This window comes from Lissotriton helveticus, chromosome 8 (genome assembly GCF_964261635.1).
Source record: "Lissotriton helveticus chromosome 8, aLisHel1.1, whole genome shotgun sequence".
Taxonomy (NCBI): domain Eukaryota; kingdom Metazoa; phylum Chordata; class Amphibia; order Caudata; family Salamandridae; genus Lissotriton; species Lissotriton helveticus.
In genome coordinates this window covers 364,633,024-364,649,490 of record NC_136069.1, presented here as the reverse complement: position 1 = coordinate 364,649,490, position 16,467 = coordinate 364,633,024, and the positions used below count along the sequence as shown (strand labels likewise).

The 16,467-nt window shown below is 42.9% G+C and overlaps 1 protein-coding gene across 2 annotated transcripts in view; it reads right to left on the bottom strand.

The window, feature by feature from the left end:
• The window catches only part of FRY (FRY microtubule binding protein), a 778,582-nt gene that overhangs the window by 162,135 nt on the left and 599,980 nt on the right, over positions 1 to 16,467 (bottom strand). For both annotated transcript variants that reach the window (XM_078657150.1, XM_078657151.1), the window contains exons 38-41: positions 16,053 to 16,156; positions 12,588 to 12,773; positions 11,177 to 11,375; positions 10,058 to 10,179 (exon numbers count right to left, since the gene is read on the bottom strand). In XM_078657150.1, the coding sequence (XP_078513276.1) occupies positions 10,058 to 10,179; positions 11,177 to 11,375; positions 12,588 to 12,773; positions 16,053 to 16,156 (611 nt within the window). The remainder of the gene's footprint in view (positions 1 to 10,057; positions 10,180 to 11,176; positions 11,376 to 12,587; positions 12,774 to 16,052; positions 16,157 to 16,467) is intronic.

Here is a 16,467-nt window from a genome sequence, read left to right as displayed (position 1 = left end):
GGTGGCCTTCCAAAGATGGGATAGGTAGCTGAGGTGGCCGTTCAATGTGCTGACAGGCAGTCCTGTGGTGATGGGCTGCTGGTCAAAGGAGTCTGACAGCAGAGCCAGCTGTTGCTCCGCTGTCTAAAATATATCGATCACCTGACTTTAAATGTAGCCAGGATCTGTAACCAATGCAGTATAGATCTTCTAGAAGATGAATCTCACTTTCTTACCATTGCATCAAAATGAAGCATCAAGGAGGTAGTACGTCAGAGGTTATGCGAAGAATATCACAGGCATTCAGAAACAAAGCGATGAATAAAGTTTTGGGTCCTGCTCGGTGAAAATATGGGGCGGTAGACATGGGTACTGAATACCTCAGTTATGTGTGACAATATAAGGAACCTAAAAATTCAAGAAAATACAAGAAGGCTAGACACTAGCAAGCCCAGAACACCTCTAGAGAGCAGATCAACTTCACACAATAGTCCGTAAAGTAGAAATGACATCTTAAAACTGTAAACACAGAAAATACTCGAAACAATCATTGTGTGTTTAGTCAAGCCAATAATCAGTACTGTTTCGGATTGCACTGTACTGCGAAGTTGGCACAGAATTGTCAAATATCCACTCCAGGACACATTCAGTACATTAAGGCCCAGATGCATGAAAGGAAAATCTGGTCGCAAAGGGGCAGATTCTCAGAATCTGCCCCTTTGCGACCAGTATTTTTGCATTTGGGATGCATCATCCCAAATGCAACAATCGCAATTTAAGGAATCTCTAAATTGAGATTTCTTAAATGCAATGCAACAAAGTAAAACAAATTGCGATTTTGCTAATAGGGGGAGCAAATTACCATGAAGTTGGAAAAAAAAAATTATAAAAAAAAAAAAAAAAACAACAAAGAGTCAGGTAGATTTATCCAGAAATTAGTATATTCTGGCAGAGCTTAGATGGACCAAGTTTCTTCCACTTTCAGTGTAACACTTTAGAGTGAGGGAGGGATTTGTTCTTGTGGAAGGGAGAAGCTAAATGAAATCAGAGCACTGGGATAACTGATAGGAGGACCTCGTGAAAATCTTCCAAGATCTTTTCCAGACTTTTGTCCTTTTCACTGCAACGGCGATGCGTAAGGGAGAAGGATTTCTCATCCGCTAACCTTGAGTTTTCATGCAACGTTATGCTGAGCTCGGTAATAACAGGGCCGACTACTGTTATTGTTTGGGTGTTGGGAGGAGACAGAGGAGACAGAATTAAGCATGGCTATTTTATTACAAGAAAGTCAGCAAGAGATAGATGGTGATGGTTGTTGCGCCAAAGTTAAAGGAAATAAGAGTAGGTGGTGTTAGAAGAACACAAAAACTCCATTGCTCTTATGCGTAAGTGAACATGAAGCCATTCTAACATGGCTGTTGTGGTGCATATATGCACGTGTCATGGCAAATGCATCTGCATGCACCATGATGTACCAGCATTCATGTTGGCATGTTTAATTTGCAATGGCCACAGGCATTTTAGAACCGTACATTAAAAGTAAAAACAAAAAAAGAATGCAGGAGCTCGAAAATGGTAGCGAGTAGCCTGGTAGCAGTCTTTGACACTGCCGGACCCTTGTAAAAAAAAAAAAAAATTGGGAAGGCTGGCTAGGAAGCACTTAATCAGAACTGGAGGAAGAGGGTAGAAAATAGTGCACAATGATGGGGACGCTCAAAAATGTATAGAGGAATGGGAAAGCAAGGTGGAGTCCAGGAACAAAGATTGAGGGTTAAAGCAGGGATGTCAGGAGAAACAAACCGAAATACTCCAGCACTAGAATGGGTGAGAGTCATGGAATTAGAATCCAGAGACTTAAGAGAGATAACAAAGCAATCCAATAATGAGCAAAAGGTTAACCCAGAGCCCATATAGAGCTCTCTGTAACCTAGACCTAAAAAAGGTCACATACATTAAAGTAATCCGAGATGGAACACTAAACGTCTGACTTTTGAACAAAATAGACTTTAATGAGATCCAGGCATGCCTACGTCTTTTATTCAAAATGACACAACCCATGATACGTCCTTTATGTTTACTTCTCTTTTCACTTTTGCACAGGAAGACCGTGTCTATGACTAGTGCTAGATTGTCAACCCACAAAAACAAAATCAGCCACTCATCACAGTCGGAACAGCAGCATGAACTGCTTAATGTTTGTCAACTAGTGTAGAACATAACTTAACATGTGTATTTGTAAAGTGCACGTTCACCCAGAAGGGAATCTTGCAGTTGAACAACAGATGTTTATTGTTACCCAACTCAATGGCACTCATTTCATCAACCTCAGAAGGATGAAAGGCTGAGTGGACCGGCCGGGATTTGAACCTGTGACCATGAGGTCAAACACTGGCCCCTACAGTGGACGCATTAGGCCATTAAGCCACCAGACACGACATAACAACAAACTGTCAGTGGGAGATTCCAATTTGTAAGATGTACACCACCGCCTCCTAGTAACAATTACAGGAGGAAGGAGAGACATCAGACACTCCCTTGCAAGGGACACACCTCTGACAACTGTCACAGAAAAGCATTATTTCCAAGCACCGGCAGTATAATGGTATAATCATACGGAAATAAAACAATAACAGAATTCTTAGAACAGCTTTCTTTTAGGTCTCAAGTGTGACAGCAGTCAGTACATGTCTAACCTTATACTGGTCCTGAAACGCTGCCCTCTGCTGGAAATGTCAAGATGATGCACAATAAACCAGACCCGGGCTGCTTCACCAACCAGTCAGGGCCCAGGCCGTGGGGGCTGGACCAGGACAGAGCAAGAACCATCTGCCACTGGTTGCACGAGAGGCCCTGTTCACCACCTTTCAATCACAAGCCACCACCTCATTAAACCCAGCAAGAGACAATGAGACAACAAGCCCACCACAACATCACACCACTGTAGCTGCTGCGCGTTCCCTTTGTCTTCGGAAACGAAAGCAATAGTTTCCAAACCACCAGGGCACTGTTTACCTGACAAGAGAGCACAAAGAAGAAGGTGAAGGGTCGAGGCCGGGTGAATAGGGCAGAAGAGAGATACATACAGCAAGGATGTCGGGACAATGCTGGTTTCTTTACCTTCAAGGCAGGCACGCACACAAACACACAGCGCACTGCACGATAAGAGGCAGGTGTCCCCGCCCGCCAGGTGCACCTTCCAGGTGTCCTCGACAGAAACCAGAACTCGGATGGAAAATAAGAATTAAAAAAAAAGTTTCTTCTTGTGACAGGAAGGCTGCATTATTCGCAGGGACGCGCTTGGGCTCGGAAGGTTTCACCTGCGTCAGTGTGTTCTTGATGAGCCGGGCTTCACATGATTATGGTTTTGTACCACAGTCACAGCTGTGTTCAGGAAGATAATGAAAAACTGCCAATGATGTCAGGCTAGAGGCACATTATGGAAAAGCAAGATGGAAGAGTGTCTCTTGCTCGAGCACAGCAACACCGGATCACTAGGCGGCATTGCAGACCAGAGGAAAGAGTTTTATATCGAAGTTGCACATGAAAGGCACCGAACACCCCAAGAAAAAGAGACTGAAGGGTCAAAAGTGATGCTGGCAGTACAGGCCATGCCCGTTCGCCCTAATTTCTGTGCGACACAGAGGCTGCCTAGGAAAAAAGGAAATATACAATGTAAATTACATCAGAAAATATACTGCCAAGGAACAAAGGGCCAGATGCATCAAGCATCCATTTTGCGATTCCTTATTAGCGAAAAATAAGGAATCGCTAATAAGGAATAGCAAAATGGAATGCATCAAGCAATCACTACATAAATAGCGATTCCTTAGAATTCCTTAATTGTGACTCGCAAATTGCGAGTCGCAATTAATGAATACCTCCCCATTCATTCCTATGGGTCGAGAGGCCCATAGGAATGAATGGGAAGACAATCTCAATTTGCGAATCGCAATTAGCGATTCGCAAATTGAGATTGCGAGTTCAAGGGTGCAGGGGTGTCCAAAGGGCACCCTGTTGCACCCCTGATTTTGATCTGTGCACCTATGTTGCGCACACACATGCCCTTAGGGCATGTGTGTGCACAACATGAAACTTTAAAATATGCACAAAAGTGCATTTTTCTAAGTTTTTGCAAATTACCACGAAGTTGTACTTCGTGGTAATTTGCGTGCCCTATTAGCGAATTCGCTATTTTTGAAACTTTCATGCATTGCATTTAAGGAATCTCAATTTGAGATTCCTTAAATGCAAACAATCGCAATTTAGCAAATTCTCTATTAGCGATTTTTGCATTTGGGATGATGCATCCCAAATGCAAAAATACCGGTCGCAAAGGGGCAGATTCTGAGAATCTGCCCCTTTGCGACCGATTTTTAGCTTGATGCATCTGGCCCAAATACATTTTTCCAAGGAACAAATACATTTTTATAGAAGGGGAGGTGGGATGACAACTATGAATTGCTCTAAACGTCAGGGTGTCCATCAACTAAAGGTAAATAACCTGTTCCTCGAATGCAGTGGTATCCTACCTTTTCTATAATAAGAACCACCTATGTACGACAAAAATAATTGCAAGCTACTAATATTGTTAGTGCTGTAACAGTGACCACATTAGAGAAGAATACATTAGTGGCCACCCCATGCAACATTATAAACAGTGATCAGTTCAGTGCACCAGGCAGGCCGACTAGCAGTAATGTAAAAAACATAAAGGTTTTTATCAAATTGGAATGCCTACACATGGGCAAACTTAAAAGAACTATCCATTAGAATGTCTTTTTACAATGAACAGTAGTCAATAACCAATGTTAAACTGTTTGTGAATCTGCCGACACATGCATCACAACCGTCAGATGAACTACCATTACTCAGACTTCTTTTACAAGACATCAGGCCCACAGCTCAATGGCTATGAAGCACAGATTACAGGATGCAACTTCTCTCTTCGTACTAGCATAAAGCATCACCTTCATATGGATGGTACTTCAGGATGGATGCGCAGGGATGAGTGCTACAAATACCAGCTAAAGGTCCTTTCATTTTGGGACCTTTATGTTGAGCCTTCTTTCTTTTGCACCACATACACCAATGACAAGTTATCTCTCAACCTGAAGAAACCGACACTGCCAAATGGTAATAACTTTTTGGCAGGAATGCAATTTACTCCTTGATCAAGTTGTCTTTGAAGGGAATGGATTATTTTGACTCTAAAACATGAAGACGCAACTGGTTGAATGTAATCTTCATTAAATTCAACAGCAAGCCAGATATTCCTTCCCAATGGGTCACCACTCTGCTGCGTCCACCTAACAGGTCTCTTGCCTCTCGCAGGATTGGCAAATTTGCTAAGGAGTTCATGGCAACCTATAATATGCAGGGAGGCACTATCACAAAGGTTCATTATTACTTGCAGAACTCACTCACACCGGACAACAGTTCAAAGTGAGTGGCATGAATACTGTGAGAAATTGGGTTGGTTTCCTGGGATTTGAGCCCTGGTAAAGCAGCAACCACAATCTATATCGAGGTGAGGCACAAGCCAACCCTAATTTAACAGAGCAGTCAGACTTAACTTCGAGGCAATGTGTAAAGAATTTGTGCAACACTTTAAACAGTAATATAGTGGAAAACGCCACACAAAAAGGATCTCACACCAAGTTAGAAATGTAGAGTTATTTTAAATAAATAAAACAAGACTGAAACAACAAAAGTCCAATCAGTTGAGCCAGAGATATGCAATTCTAAGGAGTTTAGTGAAAATAGTGCCAAAACCACAAAGCACCAGTTATGGCTATCTAGTCGTGCCGGACCGGGATAAAGACTCAAGTTGAGTCCGACCAAGATGAACTACAGGCTGGCTACAGGGACCCGGTTAGGCCTGCTGAACAAAGTACCTTAAATTCTGCTTTGCAGAGTGTTGCGAGGGCACACGTCGAAGATGAGTTTCACAGTCAAAGCGAGGGTGTGGTTTTCAGATGCAGAAAGGCTGCAGTGTGAGGGCCTGTGTTGTGGATGAGGATCCTGTCAAAGAGGGCTTGCGAAGTGAAGTCCAGCTGCGAGGATGTGGTGCGCACACAGGGTGATGTGTCGGTTCCAAGGAGCTGCGAGGCTGCGATGCAGAGTCCGGTGTCATTGTTAAGGCTACCGTCAACTAGGGATGCGAGGGCCTGCGCTGAGGATGCATTGCGCAGTAGCGGTTCCGATGAGGCAGTGGGCTGAGCTGCGATATGGGTCTTGGCGCTGTTGGTGGAGATACATTGGTTCTGCTCAGGGTTGCGCCGCACAACAGAGGAGGTGCGTTGGCGCTGCTGGATTCACAGAGGCTGGCAGAGTGTCTTCAGCCTACTTCCAAGGGCCCAGTACTGGGTTGGCACCACTTGGCTGGGTAGACTCACAGATGGCAGAGTCCAGGTGCTAGGTCAAGGTTTATGTAGCCTTCTGTCCCCGAGGCTCATGTCAGGAGGCCAGCAACCAGACCTTTGAGTCACTGAGGTCCTGGGAAGAAAAGTACAGGTCAGGTCCTTCTCATCCAAGCAAGAGGGCAGCAGGTCAGCACAGCAATGCAGCAGTCCTTCAAAGCAGCAATCCAGCAGAGTGGCAGTCCTTTCAGCACCATAGCAGTCCTTCATTCTGGCATAGTATCATAGGTTCAAAAGTGTACTGTGGAGGTGGTGTCGGAGGTCCAAAATATATGCCTGGTGTCTTTCCTATGGAAGGTGGCAGAAGCTCTTAGAAATTCTCTTTGAAGCGCACAGGCTTCCTGCCTTCCCTGCCCTGGCTCCAGACTAACTACAGGTGGTATGCAGCCCTTTGTGTGGTAGAAGGACACAGCCTATTCAAGTGTAAGTAGGGCTGCGCCCAGCCCCGTCCTCCTGTCCTGCTAGTGATGGCCCATCCAGGCACATCAAAGCTCCCCATCATTTGTGGCTGTTTAGGAGGAATACACAAAGCCCAACTGTCAGCTCCACTCAGTCATGTGGCACAGAGATAGGCTACAGGCATTAAATAGCTCAGGCAGGAAAATGCCAACTTTCTAAAAATGGCTCTTTCAAATTGTAATTTATCATTATAATTCCAAAGACATCAAACATGAACTAGTTACCTGTTCCCATTTGGAAATTACGGCCTATTGAATGTAATAAGACAACTCCAATGGTAGGCCTTGCAGTAGCAAAAAACAAATATAAGAGTTTTCACTACCAAGGCATGTAAAACTTAAAATGTCCTCTTTTTTAATACACTGCACCATGCCCTCTGGGCTGCCCTGGGCCTACCCCAACGGTGACTTATAGGTTCTAAAAAATAAAGTATAGATCTGGCAAGAGGTTTACATTGTCAGCTTGAACTGGTTGTTTCAACCCGCACACACAGGCTGCAATGGCAGACCAGAGTCATGTTTAAAGTGTTACTTGGGTGGGTGGCTCAATCAGTGTTGCAGGCCAACTAGAAGCATTTCATTTACACGCCCTGGGCATGTGTAGTGCACTTTACTGGGGACTTACAAGTAAATTAAATAGGCCAATCGGGTATAAGACAATTCTACCATGTTTTAAGGAGAGAGCACTAGCACTTAAGCACTGGTGAGCAGTGGTAATGTGCATAGATTCCTAAAGCCAGCAAAAACAAAGTCAGCAACAGGAGGGTTGAAGACAAAAAATTAGGGGGAAAAACATACTTATTGAAAGAGCTCTACGAAGTGAACTGTCTGGTCCCAAAGGGCCTTTCATCAACAGAAAGCATGCCCACAAACATGGTTTGAGAATCCCCAAAACAGAAGAGGACCTGATCTAAGTATGCCTTTGATACCAACATTAGTAAGAATTGAGCCAGCCAGTGCAACAACCATGTTGGGATTAGTACGGAGGTCTTTCTTTGACACAGCCATTCCATCCCAGAGTAAATATGAAAGGGGCTTAGTAAAGGACATTTCTTCCTAGGACATCAAAACTCTACACTTCTATGTGTGAAGTTATGGAAAAGCTTTAAATGAGATTTTGCCAACATGGCCTTCACCACCACATTCATTAGTATTGGGTTTCTGCTTGTGAATTTAACGTCTATTGGCACTGGCATGAGTTAGCATTTTTTTATTTAAATATATTTAATTTACATTTTTTTGTTTTTACGGTGGCAACAGTAACAAGTAGCATACATGTTTTGCATGTGGTGTCATTAGACTTCTTTACAACAGTTCATTTTGACGATAATTACATTGCAAGTTTTTAATTAATGGACATGTAGGCGTGACAGTTCCAATTAAATTGAACCAAGTCACTATAGTCATTCAGAGTCCAATCTCTGTAGGATGTCTACAATCATTGCCTGAAGAAAGCAGCATTGAGAGTTCGGAACTGTGTGGATGACCATGATAAACAGCGCATACAACAGCAAAGGGGGAAGGGCATAGAACTTGGAGCGGAGTTGGAGCGTCCCCATCTGTCTGTTTGCATGTGTGGGTATGTGGGTATGTTACCTGCTGCTCCTGTGTTCATGGCTTTAACCAAGGACCCTCTATATGTATGTGTATTAGGGCGTCAGTATATCAATGTCAGTTTCGGAGTTAGTGTGAGTTTCTCAGAGATTCGGCTCACATGCGCAATATTACCTATCCGGGCCAGGTGTTGGTGTGAGCTGCGTTGGTGGGCCTGTGTGTTGTTGTAGTGTTATGAGGATTGCTTTCCAGTGTGTAGCTATCGGTATTTTCCTAAGGCCTATGGTTTCTTTACGGCGAATTGCTATGCCTTCCGCTCTAGCCCATGCAAGTGTGGAATGTCTTCAAGCCTGAAGGTGCTGGGGTCGGGCCCCTTCCATCTTTTCGTGATTAGCCCTTTGACAGGTATTATGCCCAGTTCCAAGAATCTGGATGTGACCTTGGTGTCCTGCGGAATCCGCGCAGCCAGTACGCCAGCCAGTCAAAGGGTATCTCTCTCTCTGTGCAGTTATGTAGCGCATCCGCTACTTCTCCCCAGTATGTACTAAGGCTGGCGCAGCTCCACAACATATGTATCAAGTCTGCATCTAAGGCGGAACCTGGCATGAGTTTTCATTTTACCTGCCTATATGTGGTGGGAACAGAACATGTTTTTCCTATAACTTCAAAATAAGATAATGGTGGGGTTTATTAAATCACAGCACAAGCTAAGCTAACTATTCTGAGGTTACAAGAATATTGATCAAGGTTAGTCCTCCTCAATGACAATACATCAAATATAGGTCAACTGAAGCTTATTTTTGTAAACCATGAAAAAAACAGATGTACTCTTCTGTAAGGTGGGGCTTTCCCTTTTTGATGAAGTGTCTACTCCACTGTAGACCAATCAGCCACCCAATGTCTGCATTAAGAATTCGCATTTGGTTATCAGATTAAAAAATGCTTATTCTCAATCGTGTCTTGATCATGGTAAGGTTCAGGAAATCCTAAAACATCTGACTTTGAGCCAATCCACATCAAAACACTGGCAGTCCTCGGGGATTGGAACTGTTATAGCTGAGGGATCCCAATCTGAAAACACAGCAACCTCTTTCCCCCTGCCTCATTTGAACGTAAGGTATGTCACTAGAGTATGCTGAACCCTGGCTGTAGGTGCTGCACCCAGTCCTCTACAATGATTCCATTTCCACAAGTCAGGAAGTTAAAGATTTTACCAGGGACCTAAACTACCCCCTCTGCTGATGGAAGGAAATCAAATGCTTGACCTGTCTCTTTATCATGGCCTTTGTGTAGAGGGGTAACAGTCCCCAGTGTCATGTTCCAGGACAAAACAGTACATGCACCACTCATGTAGATCCAACTTGGAGAATTGCTTGCTTCTAGATCCATAAGGGTACCGAGGGAAATAACATGACAAAGCATAACATATCTAATGCTGCACTCAGCGTGAATGGTGAATTTCTAAAAATATCTTGGTACCAGTCTGATGCTAGGAGATCATAATAGGATGAAATTACAGTATTATTTACAATGAGAGATACTGATGGCCTACCTATCAATCATGCCGGGCATACAGCCTAGAAAGTGCCATCATTATTTTAACATTGAAACCCATAGGCATCGAAATTAAAGAAGTCTATTTATTACCTGACTTAGAATCTTTAAAAATAGACACCAGATGACGCAGAAAGTTGGTAAGCTGCTCCGCACTTTTGGAGTTTGGGTTCTTAGGTGTGATGTCTTCATGACACCAAAGGGGACCGAAGGCCCTGAAACAAATAAATGTATTATTCATTCTAAGTAATGAATAAATTGCCATATGAGAACAACTTGGCCATACATTCAGACTTGTGGAGCCCCAAGTTAAACACCACCATGTTACCAAACAACGAAAAAAAACACATTCAATGTCCCAGATAGTGGCCCTAGAGAGGATGGCTCAGTGAGTGATGCAATAAGACAGTTAACACCCTTGCAGCTTTACGATTACATACATTTTAACTTGGAACCTGTCATCAGAGCCCTTTCTACGTTTTTAAAAACAATTTTAAATACCACTCTGGAGGGTCTTTTTGTTTTACAATGCGAACGAGATTGACAATGTCATACTTTACACAATGCTCAATGCACTAATGCAGAATGTAGTGAAGCTCCTTAATATTCTAAAGTTATGGGCAACTATTTCCTTCCATTGACAATAGACCTATGCACTTGTTCGATGTACACCATAAAAAAGTAAATTTTGAAGGCCCGCAAAATCAATATAACATGATAAGAATTTATCATGTACTGTTCAACATAACTTTTAAGTACATGACATTCCTTTACACATATAGTTTAATATATTGTCAATTGCTACAATTGTCAGACGGTTGTGGACATCTGTTGTGCACATACCAATTCTGAATTTATAACAATAACCTAATAAAGCTGATAACACCAGCATGGACACAGAGGGAAACATGAACCCTAGGAAAGCCTGTACACAACCTAACCAGGGTGGTGATTCAAAACCTGGACTGCCATAGAAAAGCTAGACCAAAGTTATACAATCGAGTTTTAAAGTTATACAATATATACATGAACAGCAATTCTATCTTGCAATTGCCTAGTAAATCATAACCACTTGATAAAAACAATGCAGTGTACTCATCCATGAACAGGTCTGTGCAAATCTTTCCTAGCTCCCATTGACCATCCAAAAGTCCAACCTCCCACCCCCACATCAGAAGAAGATAACACCGGATCTGCATGTTTGACACTTACCTGGTGGTCAGAAATTCGATGAGCTTGTTCGCTTTTAGATCCACCTCTCCAGAAGTGTTGATGTCCTCCATCTCTTGGGCTATCTGGGGGAGGTTCCCACTGCTGCCCCCCAGGCTAATGCTGGAGGAGGTTGAGCTGGAGCTTAACCCAGAGTCTGGCACGGGTGAAGACTGGTACTCTCGCAGGAAGTCAAAGCCGCCTGGTAGCGGTGAAGAGGAAGGAGAGAGGTTAACAGAGGCAATAACCTATTCATCCTCAACATGTAATACCGCAACCCGGAGGCCTTCTGAGAGTACAGCATTGAGTTAAAGCGCTTTACTCGTACAAAACATACATCCTCTACATTGCAGGTCTTTGGATTATAAGGTTATTACAAATGGTCATAGCACAATGGCTGGATCACAAAGGCTTTAGTCCTAGAATGTAAATAAATAACTTATTTATGTTTCTGAAGCTAAAACAGAATAAAACATTTCAATAAAATATTTGCATATTTCTTAGGTGAGTGGGGCAGTACGTGCTCTGAGCTTAAAGTCAGGAACAGAATGGTTAATGAGATCAAACAGGGCTCAATAAGAGTACTTACTACCAGTCTAGATACCTTATTAAAATGTGATCTTACTTTCAATGCAAGTCTCAGACTGTACAGAACCAGGAGGCATCACACACAACACAGATTCATCTAACAGCCATGCTACTCAGTCGAGATCATCTGGATTACGTTCACAATCAGCAATGGCACCTTGTCTAAATATCCATTAATCCCTCGTCTAATGTTCACATGCATCCAATATATCTGCTTACATGGAGGAACACCTTTCCCTGTTTGCCAGCCACAGTGAGATGCAGCAAGAGTTCTCGCCCCCGAAATCCACTTAATATATTTTAGCAGAGGTTTCAAAGTCAGGTGGACATTTGTTTTTTTTTGGTTGCTGCACCCGACATATTACTTCCTGAATTAATTATTGGGGCTCACGAGCATGGGATTACATATTTCGCCCCTCCAAACAAATGCCCAAAATTGTGATGACAGAATAGACAGGCTAAGCCCTAGTCTGGAGTCACAAACACTTACAGGGAGGCAGGCAGGCAGTAGCTGCATCAGCTGCATTGAATGATTTGAATTACTACACTCCAAGGAGGAGATGAGGTGACAAAGGTAAGGTGAGATCAGTATCCTTTTATATGCACCATTCCAAAAAGCTTCTCTCTGAAGATCCTTTTATCAGTCTAATCCATTGTTCATTGCTTTCCCAGACTGCGGATTCCCACCACCAGATCATTCATGACTACAGTACCACCAGCTCAAGAGCTGCTCCCTGGGGTACTACTTCAATGACCCTTTGCCTAGGTTTGTAACAAGGATGTGTAAAACGCCTGTCTCACCAACCATGTTCTCTTTGTGTTATACCTGTGTAGAGGTATTCTGGAGGATACGCTGGCTGAACCGTCAGAGTCTTTGTTTCATTGGTCTCTCTTGTTTGCAGAAGCACCGAAGCGATAACTTGAAAATTGCTATTGCACGACAAAGCAATCAAAAGATGCAGGAGTAGCTTTTTACTGTGTTCAAAAACCTCAGGACGGTAATGGTCCAGACCTGGGGAGAATAAGGTGAAAAAACATTTAATTGGAATGGTTGCTTAACATCTCCCGAAATTCCAGAAAAGAAATATTGCAAGATTGCTTAATGGCACAGGAGCAGGCAAACCTCTGGCCAAAACATCACTACAAATTTCAAACATGTAAGCTCTTAAAATAAACGATACAGATGTAAATTATTTATTGTGTTCTTCTTATAAACATGTTCATCTGTTTCTGCCTGCAATAAAACAGAGACAGTTTCAAACTCTCAGACTGATTGCAATAATATTTTGTTTTGAATCCTTGCCCAGCTGTGCTCGTGCTGCAGCTTTCTTCCTGTGACTTGGGGTTTGAGGTAGAATAAACACCAGTTATTTGTCTGCCCACCGAGGCTTCTGCACAGTGTAGCAGCATCTCTACTACTGCACATTCTGTTCTGTTGGCCCTAGGCCTTGGATAGGTTTGTTCTTCTATTTGGATTTGAGACCTCTGCAGGATGTCTCTACTTTACAAGCGTGTCAATAAGCTAGACTTTACCCAGCAGAGCAGTGGTGGGTGGCTCCACCGCTGAGATTCCTTCAACCCCTGCTAGGCACAAGGAAGACATTTTGGGCACAGGTACACGCCCCAATCCCCTCTCAAGTTCCCGAAGGTTCTCAAAGGTGTATCATTGTTATTGAGGTTTTAAAAACTTTCATTCTAACGCTTATTGTTGGTTCTTCTCGGGCACTCATACAGATGTATTCCCTCTCCCAGAATGAGCTGACCCTCCTTAGATGAGGTCCACGGGCCAGACGTTTGCTTTCTGCTGAGCCGTATTACCTTGGTCTGGAAAGCAGAGCCCATGGAAGATGAGGGGACTGCTAAAGGCCTAGTGGAAAAGATTTTCTGCCTTTGAAGGACTTGAAAACCCCATCGGAAAGAGGCATGCAGCTAAACTGCTATCAGTCGGATTGATTTGATGGCAACAGTGCCTCTGTGTTGTGTTGGAGGCACCTCATTTCTTGAGAGGCTGATGAGGGTCTTCTGAAAGACCTCTTGATCACACTTTAGTGAAGTCTGAATTTAAGACTTTAGAATTCCGCCTATTGGCACACAGTGAACAGCTCTTCAGGTTCTTAGTAATGGTGTCAATGAGGTTCCAGACAACTGGCAAACCTTGCTATTTCTAAATCTAGCTTGAGCATAAACTGATCCAAATTCTGGTAGATACAACAGGTACATATTCTGCATGTGTATTACACACACATCATGATGTTACCTCCATCTAAAGGTAAAATCACTGGCAAATCTGATTGTGCAATGCCACCAGTGAACTCGATTGCTATTCAAAGGCATTACTGGGACTGATTCCCTTCTTTTTTATTAATAATAAATGTGAACACGATTGGTACCTGCTTCTTTTACAAATCCCCTATTTGTGAACCTATAACACTATGGATGTGTCTAAAAAAAAAAGCAACAAAAACACTGAATCAAAAATCGTATTGCACAATGTGTGCACCATCATGTTTATAAACATCCGACTGTGCAGCTACAACATACACCTCTGCCTTTGTAAAGTGCTTAACTGCTCGCAAGGATAGGTATTCATTATGCATATATCCAAAATAAAATAGGTACAGAATTCTCTCTTCTCTGTCCCTTCACTCCCTTGCTAGCAAGCCGTCCACCGCATCACATACACGAGAATAATGTAGAGGAGGCATTGCAAGCACTGGCCCCTTTGCCAATTCTCTTACTATCTTGTAGTCAAAGGAAATCATAATATGTCCATTCCCTTTTGAGGCTTCAGTTGGTAATTTGTTAATGGGGGGTACATTTCAGAATGCTCTTTTAATGAGATGACCCACTTGTTAGACTGTGGAGGGATAAGGACATGCCTCATCTCTCCAGTTCAATGTATATGCTGTATAAAGGAGGGCTCATTCATTTAGTATATTTTGTAATACATTTGCATCATAACGTATGTTGACAAATAGTGATACACACGCCCCATCAGTTTTTTTTCCTGTTTTTAATTTGATAATGACATATGCTGGGACCAATCCTGCAGAGCGCTCTTCAGCGCGATTGCTAAAACATAATGGATCAGGCCCCTAAAACTGTCTAAAAACTTCTGCATTGTTTGAGTCACCACCTTGCCCAAGAAACAGAGTACTATATCGAAAGATAAGCCTATACAAGTATCAAAACGCGAGGGAACTTGTGTCTCCGACACTGAAAGGAAGGCACTGGCATCCAGTCCATAAGTGTCACCACTGATCTCTTAATCAATACACATAAAACCATCCAAAATAACATAACACATCATAACACATGCATTACACAGCCCACATTCACTGTGTGAGGCATCTCGGCTCTGAAAAACGGGTTTTTATTGTTATCCTACTTAATTACTAATTTTTATCAACTTGAATGGGATGAAAGGCTGAGTGGGCCTGCGGGGATTTGGACCTGTGACCAGGTCACACAAAGACTTCTGGAGTGGATGTGTTAGTCCATAGAGCCAACACACCTGACTTTGGTACATCACCCATTAGAAGGAGAAGAGAATGCTCCATCACCTCACCAACATAAATAACCACAATTCGCAGGACACTCTTTCAAACTCTTCTCTTTACCAAATTCTAGGAAAGGGGAGACACTTGCTGTAGGGAACAGCAGCCACATGGCACACACGATTCCCCCTAGGGCCCTGAAAGATAAAACACTATTTCAAGAAAAGTCATAAGACGTGCTTGTATCCAAAACTGCTGAATCGATCTACTGGCAGCAGCCACCCCATGGAGCATAAAGCCCCTTTACGGATGAAGAGCAACAACAATTAGCTTAATAAAAATTGATAATTAGCAAAGAAAGGGGCAGGCTGTCTAAAGCACAGATCCATTGCAGTAGTGACCAAAGATGTGCCCCTAACTTGTCATGTTACTTTTTCCCCCAAACTAGAGTGCTCCTCTACGCATGTAATTAGATGTTCAGACACACTTTAAGTCCATGCCACCTCTGCTATCACAGTTTACAACACTGAGGACCAATAATTCATGCTACTCGTCTCCCGCCTCTTACTTTGGTACTCCAAACTCATTTCGGGTGAAGTACTGTAATGTCTTCCTCTGCTGTGCTATTTGTAACATTTAGATATACAATATTTTTCTAAAGTTCGTTCCCAACAAGGGATTTGCTACCACTTTAAGCAGAGCCAGCCAGCAGCACCGACTGAAATGTAGGCCATAATCTGCAAAGTTGTCAAGGAAGTGTTTAATGGTGCACTTCGTATTGTGCACACTCTTACCCAAGAAGAGTGCATGAAGTAGCAAGGGTAGGTGGAGGGCCCAGTCCTCTCTGACGCTGTGATCTACCACCATCTCAGTCATGAAGATAACAGCAATGTTGCACCTGGAAGGTACAGAACAGGATCAAAATACATACACAACTCTTGAAAGTGACAAGACACTCCTATCCTCCAGTTCCAAGTTAAAGCAAGCGCTGCTACTCTGAGGCGGTTTATGTCTAGCTATATCGCGGCCAGAACCCATGTTTTTAATTAATTTGATTTCACAACACTTCATCAAGAAGTCTTTTGGCTATTTGTTTTCAAAGTACTTCCAAAAAAGCCCCTTTGACAGCATTCCATCCTCTGATAAATAAGGGTCAAGATAACTTATGAAGCTTTTTGGGTTACTGGATGTTCTGAGCACCTTCTTAAA